Raw genomic sequence first — 9,594 nt, 5'->3', positions numbered from 1 at the left:
AGAGAGTTAAACAGAAAATAAAAAACATTCCCTCTGTCACAGTTTCCCAACCAGCAAGTTGCAACAGTCTGGTCCATCATGAGGCGTTCCTGTGAGTCACTGTGCGCTCAGCAACGCTGTCTAAAATCCTGAGTCCTCTTTTTTTCCTGTTTTTCTTGTTTGTTTGTTTTTGGTTTTTTGTTTTGTTTTGTTTTGTTTTTTGAGACAGAGTCTCGCTCTGTCGCCCAGGCTGGAGTGCAGTGGCCGGATCTCAGCTCACTGCAAGCTCCGCCTCCCGGGTTTACGCCATTCTCCTGCCTCAGCCTCCCAAGTAGCTGGGACTACAGGCGCCCGCCACCTCGCCCGGCTAGTTTTTTGTATTTTTTTTAGTAGAGACGGGGTTTCCCCATGTTAGCCAGGATGGTCTCGATCTCCTGACCTCGTGATCCGCCTGTCTCGGCCTCCCAAAGTGCTGGGATTTCAGGCTTGAGCCACCACGCCCGGCCTGTTTTTGGTTTTTTTTTCTGAGACGGGGTCTTGCTCTGTCTCCCAGGCTGGAGTGCAGTTGCACGATCTTGGCTCACTGCAACTTCCCCCTCCCTGGTTCAAGCGATTCTCCTGCCTCAGCCTCCTGAGTAGCTGGGATTACAGGCACCAGCCACCATGCTTGGCTAATTGTTGTACTTTTAGTAGAGGTTTCACCACATTGGCCAGGCTGGTCTCGAACTCCCGACCTCGAGTGATCCGCCCGCCTCGGCCTCCCAAAATGGTAGGATTACGGGTGTGAGCCACTGCGCCTGGCACTAAGTCCTCTTTCAATGTGCCTTTTTGAGAAAGACATTTAGGTAAAAGCTAATGTTTGAGCCACAGAGCCATGGCCCAGAAACCAGCAGGTACCTCTTGGCCTCTCATCCTGGTCCTTGGTTAAGTGGGCAGGAGGTAGGAACGTATTCCTGTCGTTGTCCATCAGGGCGCTGTCTCAGGGCACCGTCTCGGGCTCTCCAGGAGATTGTGTCGGCCACATGCCAGGGTCCCTCGGTGCTCCTGCCTCCTGTGACTGCCGCTGTATTCCTTCATGAAGATGTCCCTCCAGTCCCTAGGCAGGTAAAGTAGAAGAAAAATGCCTCCTAGAAGCCTCTTTCCACTAGACTGTCACTCTGGCAGTCAAATAGGGAGAGTGCTTATTGGTTATTAATTATTCTACTTTTCTATACATAATAATAGCTATCACCACAGTCTCATATCTCTGAGAGATATAAAGCTGACCGTATTACCAGGCCCTCTGCATTACCTAATCTCAGAGAAAGAGAAAGAATATTGGGAGTTCAGTAAGGTATGGAATATTTTTTATCAGGGATGGTTTTTGAATCTTCAGTCATTTCCCCTAATAATAGAAATGATATATGGCAAATGTAAAACATCTTTAAATGGGCAAAGATACTATATTTATAAGAAAAGTAAAAGCACTTACAATCCTATTATCCAAAGTATCCACTATTAAGAGTTGGGTACATGATTATCTGGGCTTTTCTTCTGTGAATGTATATAAATAAACACACACAAATGTTTAATACATGAAATCGTATCACACATACAGTCTTCTATCTGCTTGTAAAAAGTTTTCCATGGAGACCTTTCCATCACTATATCCTCATCCTCATTTTAAAGGCTGTGTATTATTTCACAGTGCAGAGGAAAGTCTTTTAAAGGCTGTGTATTATTTCATGGTGGGGAGGAAAGTCTTTTAAAGGCTGTGTGTTATTTCACGGTGTGGAGGAAAGTTCAGGTATTTGTTACTAACCTGCTATTGTTGGATATTTGGGTGATCTAGAGTGGAGATACTTAAATATTTTTAAAGTGCTTTTGGGATGTGAATTCTAATACTCAGGCATCAGGCACCAGTGTACAATCAAAAGCCCCTCTCAGAAGGCGACAGAAGGTCCCCATGTCCCAGAATTAGCTCCAAAAAAACCCAAAATGAAAAACGGACCTTGATCTCCCGCTGAATTTTTCACAGGGTGACCTTGAGCAAGCTGTGTGTGCAGCCTAGCCTTTGCTGGGTCTCCCCACCACAAAAGAGCTCTCCAGAATATTCGAGGAGGGGTGGGACTCCCAGGAACAAAGCACTCGCTCTTTCTTGCACAGCCCCTGGTGGACAAAGCTGTAACCTGGGCCCAGGGTATGCTCCCAGCCTGCAAATGGAGATGCTGCCCCATTATTCTCTCTAAATTTAAACTTTATTATCAGCCCCTCTCCTATCCCAGGGAGTCCCGGCCAGCCCATCTCCCCACTCCCCTAGAGCTGTTGGGGTGTGAGGTCTCAGGCAAGGCCGAGCATTCTGGGGCAGGGAGAGAAGGGGAGGGTGGGTTCTGGTTACCAAAGTGTTGCCCACACACGTGGCTTCCAAGATGCCCATCACCTCGTTCCCTCCACCCACCCCTGGGCCCAGGGCTCTTTGCCAAGACTGCCTGTGGCCGCCACATCCCTGAGCCCTGCTGCTCTGGGGTCCACAAACTTCTCTTCTAAAGGAAAAGATTCCATGGGGATGGAGGGATTCTTCAACCTTCTTGCTTCCTCCTGCCCAAACCCTCAGGACCCAGGCTTTGTGGGTGCCTTCAGGCAGGAAGGAAGGGGAGGACCCAGGCTTTGTGGGTGCCTTCAGGCAGGAAGGAAGGCTTTGTGGGTGCCTTCAGGCAGGAAGGAAGGGGAGGACCCAGGCTTTGTGGGTCCTTCAGGCAGGAAGGAAGGTGTCTTGCAGGTGGCTTCAGTTTTCCCCTACCACAGACCCCTCCACACCGGAAGGACAGACTTGCCTCTACCTGAGTAGAGAAGGGAAGGAAATCCAGAGAGAAAATAAATGAATATCCAAGCCCTTCTCCTGCCATAGTCTCTCCCCGGCAAGTCCAGGTCCTCGAAAGGACACTTTCTTTCCCATTCAGGTCTCGGCCCCACCCCCACACACCCAGCAAAAAATAGAGTGGGCCCCATGTTTCTCCCCCAGTGTGGATTTCCTGGATTCCCACAGGTGAAGCGCCTGCTCCTGCCTCTTTGGGGGTCATGTCCCCAGGCCCCCTGGGAGTGGGAGCCGAATGTGTGCTGTGAACACCCCACCATCCCCCTGCGCGGGTCTCCTCCTGGAGACGCCCTCTCCTCAGCCCCAGCTCCAGGCTCCCTGGAGCTCCTGGGGCACTGTGGACTAGACGATGAAGTGGGACTTCCTGACTGAGCCCCTCAAGGGCTCCTTTGTCTCTCCTCCTTGTCCCCTCCCTCACGAGCCTGCAGCCCCACTGATCATCTCCCAGCCCTTGGCCCCACCATGCCCACTCCAGCCTAGACGGCTGCTTCTCAGCAGAGGGTCTGTTCTTGACCAGGCTGAAAGGTGACCTCGGGGTCCTGTCCATCACCACCTTGTATGTCCGTCAGCATGTATCAGTAATCCCTAATTACCTTGTTTGCATTCCTCGATTAGTTTACCTGCGAGCTAGCTGTCTTGCTAGTTAACCTCACGAGAACTGGGGGTAGCTTGCCCGTCCCACTGTGTTCCCAGCTTCCAGAGTGACACTGCACGTAGTAGGCACTCAATAAATATCTGTGAAAGGGTGGATGAGTGAATGGGTTGGAAGAAACCCCTCCCTATTCATGTCCATTCTGAAGATAAGAAAACTCCCTGCTTCTACCTGAAGGAAAAACCTTCCTCCTCCAAAAACCCTCAGGTGCTATATAAGGCTTTAGAAACCAAAGGCGAGGAAGTTTCTTCCATCTGCCTTTCATCCTGCAAAAAGCCCTCCACTGAAGGGAAGAAAGGGCACCGGAGTTAATTGAGTGGGAGACAGGGGGCAGGTGGGAGATCCGGAGGGAGGAGAGAAAGGGGAATTCAGGAGGAAGGAGTCCAGCGTGGATTGCTCCAAAGCTTGCCCAGCACGCCCTGACGGCAGGTGTGATTTGGGGCCCCTGTGGCTCTGCTGGGTCCGGGTGCAGGCAGGCACAGAGGTGCTGGCGTCAGCTCAATTCGCAGGCCCTCGACTCCTGTCTAAACAGGACAGGCCCGGGCAACCGCAGGGCAGGGGCGTCTGCCAATGATGGGGGAGGACTCTGCTGCTTCTTAAGCTCCAGCGACTCAAGCCAGGGCGAGACAGCCCGCCGGCCGCCGGATCTCCACCCGCCACCCCAGAGCTGGGACAGCAGCCGGGCTCCGGCACTGGGAGGGAGACCCCGCCGTGGCCTCTTCTGCCACCCACGCCCGCACCCCTGGCATGGCCGACCAGCTGACAGAGGAGCAGATCACAGAATTCAAGGAGGCCTTCTCCCTGTTTGACAAGGACGGGGACGGCTGCATCACCACCCGCGAGCTGGGCACGGTCATGCGCTCCCTGGGCCAGAACCCCACGGAGGCCGAGCTGCGGGACATGATGAGTGAGATCGACCGGGACGGCAACGGCACCGTGGACTTCCCCGAGTTCCTGGGCATGATGGCCAGGAAGATGAAGGACACGGACAACGAGGAGGAGATCCGCGAGGCCTTCCGCGTGTTCGACAAGGACGGCAACGGCTTCGTCAGCGCCGCCGAGCTGCGCCACGTCATGACCCGGCTGGGGGAGAAGCTGAGTGACGAGGAGGTGGACGAGATGATCCGGGCCGCGGACACGGACGGAGACGGACAGGTGAACTACGAGGAGTTTGTCCGTGTGCTGGTGTCCAAGTGAGGCCGGCGCCCGCCACGCTCCTGGGCGCCCACTCGGCCCGCAGGGCAGGAACCCCGGGCCTCTAGCCTCCTCCTCCATCCCCGCTGCCTCCCCGGGGCACGGCGGCGTCTTCCTGGGCGCGGTTGATTCCGCCCACCTCTCCGCATCCCACTTCCCGCATCTCTTCTCTGCTCTCCTGCCGACCTTCCCACCTGCTCCTCTGAATGGCATGGAACTCTCCCGCTCCAAGCAAACCGTGAAACCCTCCCCACTCGGGAGAAGCAGAGCTGACCTTAGGACCAAGCACCAGGGCAGGTTGCGCTGACTCTGCGGCCAGTCAGGATGGACACAGGGTGACCCCTTAGAGCACCCAGGCAAGAGCCCTAACAGGCACCCAATGCCCAGGCCAGGGCGGCTGCAGCCCTCAGCCCATGCCAGGATTCCCGGAGGCTCCCAGACTGGAGGCTCCCTCCGCAGTCGGATTCTGGAGGGTGGGAGGCCCCTTGGCCTGCAGTAAGGGGTGCTGATGGGGACTGTGGCCACAGAGGTTAGGCCTCCTGAAAACAGCACTGCCTTCCGCGCTGCCCCAGCTTGCCCCTTCCCTTGTCGACCAACCCGCCGTGATTCATCCTCTGAAGCTGGGAGTGAAACCGGGTCAGCTGTAACCTGTTCCTATTCATCTGGAAGGAGGGAGGCTTGGAAGAGCAGGGGAGGGGAGCTGCAGGGAAATAAATGAGATATTCGTTCTTATTTCATTTTCTTTTTTCTGGTTCCCATGGAAATGATCCTTGTTAAATTCAGGGTTGAAACGAGGCAGGAATCTCCATTTTTGTGCTTTTTGAAAATGCAATGAATGCCTATGGGGGGGGTGCGGTGCCTCAGAGAGAGAGAAGTCTGGATGAGGGAAATCTTGAATATTCTCGGTCAAATGGATACGCTGGCAGCAAAGAGTGGTTAAAAGTCCATCAGGACTTGAAAGACCTGAGTCCATTATGTTGAGAAGGGACCTGCTGATTGCTTTTATTCCCCTTGGCAAGTGCTCCCTGGTTGTGAAGTGCCAGGCACTGGAAGATGGTGAGGGGCTGGGGGGCACATTGGGCACACACAGTGTAAGAGCCATTCAGAGATATTAGTCCTGCCCTAGCCCTGCAAGCGGCCGGCAACACCCAGAGAAGGTTGAAGGGGCCCTGCCAGAGATCCCTTCAGTTCTAAAGGGAGGTGTGTTTTGCAGGGTGAGCCCTAGATGGAGCTCATCAGAAAAGGCCATGGTGGATGCATCCTCTCTCCCTGACACCCCACCCCGACCCACCGCCACCCGGTGTTTCCTCCTTTGTAAAACAAAGAACTGGGCCCCAGCCCCGGCCTTGCCATCATCACTGTGCCACTGGGACCTCCAGGATGACAGGACCCTCGTGCCACCTGCTTGGGCTCAGGGCACCATCAAGCACTTGGCCTGCATAGACACTTGGCACTTGCCCCTGTGGGGCAGCCACTATTATTACCTTCCTCATCGTACAAACAAGGAACTGGAGACACAGAGGGATTCAGAAAGCAGCCCTGGGTCCCGCCAGTGGGTAAGAGACAGAGCTGGGATTTCAGTCAGGCCTGTGCCCCGACCACTCAGCTACAGGCCCACCACCAACCTGTGCCCCCACCATGGTGATTACACTAGTGCCTCCCTCCAGCACTTGTGAGGAGCCAGAGCAACATTCTTAACACACCTGGCATGTAGTAGGTGCTTCATAAATGACAGCTACTATTACTATCACCTTAAAGATCCCTTCCTGCTCTAATACTGCAAGGCTTTCCGGGGTAGCCACCCGTCTCCATAGCTGGAGAACAAAACAAGAGCAGAAAGGGACAGAAGCAGGTGCCCTGGGGCTGGATTCCTGAGAGGATGCTGGATGGTGGGTTCTCAGGTGAGCACTGACCCAGGGCAGGTGTAACTGCAGGTACTCCTGTTGGGGGAATAGAAGCAGAGGGCAAGCTAAGGCTCAGCTTGCTGAGCAAATCCCCACCCCTCCCTGCCACTCTCAGGAGTTGGGGTTGATTGGACACATCCTGGGGAAGATTTGGGAACAAGCCTCATAAACCCTTGGACAGAGTGTCTGGTGGTCATTGGGCAGCAGCCCCCCAGGGGGTGGCGCTGTGAGCAGGAGGGGCAGGAAGAAGCCCCCACATGGCTACTGACCACCGGCCAAAAGGAACAGGACATCAGGCCTGAGCACCTTTTGTAGAATGTCTCGTACATTCTGCAGGAAGGAGAGAAGCCAAGGTCTCCCCGCACAGGGCATCTTTGTAGTCACTGTCATACACATGGCTGAGGTTTGACATCGAAGCCCCCTCTTCCAGGTGCAGGCTTGAGGAAGCTCTTACATGGGTTGGGACCTAGGCGCTGCCAATGCCTGGGCTAGGAGGGCACGCCAGTGTCTTTATTTGTTTTCCTCCCAGCCTCCCAGCGATTCCGCCAGGGCAGGTCTTTTTGCAACCCCACACACCAGTCATTCTGGAGCCACCTGGGCCTGGATTTTGCAGGTGCTGGGAGCCTGTCATCAAGAGCTCTTTGTGCTCAGGCAGGCGCTGGCTTGGGTGGTGGAAAGGTCCTACCTACTCTCAGCTTAGAGCTGGCAGCCCCAGATCCTCTCTGAGGGGGATCCTCAGAAGCAGAGTAGGAAATGGAGGTGTCTTCTTTATACAGACAGAAGCCCAAGGCAGCAAGGTCAAAGTGGGTCCTGTGACAAAACCCCTCCCCTTTGGTGTTCAAACACTTTTTTTTTTTTTTTTTTTGAGGTAGGATCTTGCTCTGTCGCCCAGGCTGGAGTGCAGTGGTGCAATCATAGCTCACTGCAGCCTCAACCTTCCAAGCTCAAGTGATGGTCCCATCTCGACCTCCCAAGCTCAATTGATCATCCTACCTCAACCCCTAGAGTAACTGGGACTGACGCGTGCCACCATGACCCACTAATTAAAAAAAAATTGCAGCGGGGAGGTCTCTATGTTGCCCAGTCTTGCCCAAACTCCTGGCCTGAAGTGATTCTCCTGCCTCGGCTTCCCAAAGTGCTGGGATTACAGGCATGAGCCACTGTGCCCGGGCTTGAATATGATTGTTCAGTAACATCATCTTCTGTCATCCTTTCTCCTTGAAACTGGGTCACTGCCCTCACCACAATGAGTGCTGCCTGCTGCCACATGGCTCCGCCTCCTCCCAACCTTCTGTGTTGGGGTAAGGAAGGCCAGGCCAGAGGGGGACGCAGCCCTGACAATGCTCTCTGACACTGCCCCGTCTGCCTCAAGGGGTGTGACGCCCAGGGAATTCCCTGCCCTCACCAGTGGACCCCAAAACCACAGTGTGGATGCGTCTCTCACCGTGCTAGCTTGCTGACCTCCACGGCATGGCATCAGCTACTCTACTCAATTTACCCATGGCAGTGGCTGTGTCCTCTCACACAACAGCCTCAGGATCCAGGTCTACCTGGGGCACACATGGGCCTGTCTTTAGCTTCCTCCCCATCTCCCTTTATATTATTTTCTCTTCTTTTTTCCCACCCTGTTCAGCACTTCCAAAGAGCCTGCCCCAAACCCAGATGTCAAGGTGAACTTTTGTGTTGGTAAAATGTGGTCACTCCAGCTGTCAGGGGTGGGTGCTTGCCTGTTGGACATGGGCAAGGGGAGGCCTGGCAGCTGGAGCAGGAGGAAGGAGCCACCCAAAATGGCATACAGGGCTCCCCAGAGGAACCCAGCCCTGCGGGTGGAGCTTTCTTCTGCCCTGTGTTCTTCTGCAGCAGAGACTTAGAGGCAGTTGCCCAACTGGCATCTCCCTTTCCTTTCAGTCATTGAATAACCGGATTTAAACAACCTGCCCTCATCCCCCAAAAAGGTGCAATCTGACTGCAGCTCAAAACAACATTCCAGCCATCCTAGGGGAAAGGAATTTATAAATATTACCTTGGCTTCCATGTGCTTTCACTGAGCTCCCTCATAAATCAGAACTTGGGGCTTCTGCACTCCCAGACTATATAAAGCTCGCCTCTGACTCCCGTGTTTCCAATTTTAAATCAAATGCAGCCCAGCCCTGCCGGCTCCTGTTTATCTTCAAAGATTCCAAAGGCCTGTTCAAAGGCTCCCAGAACCAGCCAGCTAAAAATGACCCATGGCTTCCGCTTGAGAAATGTAGTATCAAAATTCGTGTATGGGGTGAGACTGCTCCATGGAGAATGGTAGCAATGGGGAATATGAGTTGTGTTTCTCCACCAAAAAACAAAGGTACATAAAGTAAGATAAAAACCAAAACCACCTCTGAGAAAGGTCTGGCCCCAAACCATGTGTCAACCTCCTCACCATCTTGCTTTCCTGGTAGTCGTTTCCATAGCAACAGGTTCTCAGATCGGAGTCTGGACTGGGCAAGAAAGGGCAGTGCCTGGGAAAGGCCTCCTCTGAGCCCTTTCTAACAGGGACAAGGCTGGGTGCTGAGTACTGGGTGGGACAAGCACCTTCCTCAAAGTGCAGGGAAGTGAGAAGCTTGAAACAGGCCTAGAAACAATGGCAGGGTTTCCATAATCAGAGGAGAAAGTACCTATTGGAATAATAACAGAAGGAACCACCCGCAGTCCCCTAAACACCTTCTTTAGGTCTTTCATGTCTTTGCAGTGTATGCAGAACTACCTGGGAGGGGAGAGGAGCCAGGCTTTTAGCACATAAGGAGATGAACATCTGAAGGGTGAACATCAGGTGGGCCTAGGCCTCGGAGAGCCAACTGGGTGGCCCTGCACGCCTTGGGGAGCTGAACATCCAGGGAGTGACTTCCTGAAGACTGACCACATGTGACCCTGCTGGCCCATGGTGAAGTTCATCTCCTGTCATCACTAAACAAACCAGTCTCAGCTAAGCTCACTGCATACCTGAAGACTCTGGTCTGAAGGCCCCCCACGATAGA

The 9,594-nt window shown here is 53.9% G+C and overlaps 1 protein-coding gene across 1 annotated transcript; it reads left to right on the top strand.

Annotated features, from left to right (window-relative positions):
- The first annotated feature begins 3,160 nt into the window (after nt 1-3,160).
- Nucleotides 3,161-5,416, top strand: CALML3 (calmodulin-like 3). The gene has a single exon (XM_011957073.1). The coding sequence runs from the start codon at nt 4,233-4,235 to the stop codon at nt 4,680-4,682; it is 450 nt and encodes a 149-aa protein (XP_011812463.1). The 5' UTR covers nt 3,161-4,232; the 3' UTR covers nt 4,683-5,416.
- Nucleotides 5,417-9,594: the final 4,178 nt, after the last annotated feature.

Source organism: Colobus angolensis, unplaced genomic scaffold (genome assembly GCF_000951035.1).
Source record: "Colobus angolensis palliatus isolate OR3802 unplaced genomic scaffold, Cang.pa_1.0 Scaffold432, whole genome shotgun sequence".
Classification (NCBI taxonomy): domain Eukaryota; kingdom Metazoa; phylum Chordata; class Mammalia; order Primates; family Cercopithecidae; genus Colobus; species Colobus angolensis.
This window is presented reverse-complemented; position numbering and strand designations above follow the sequence as displayed.

Excerpts from the sequence above, each read along its gene's own strand:
- CALML3 (XM_011957073.1), top strand. The coding sequence starts at position 4,233 with ATGGCCGACCAGCTGACAGAGGAGCAGATCACAGAATTCAAGGAGGCC.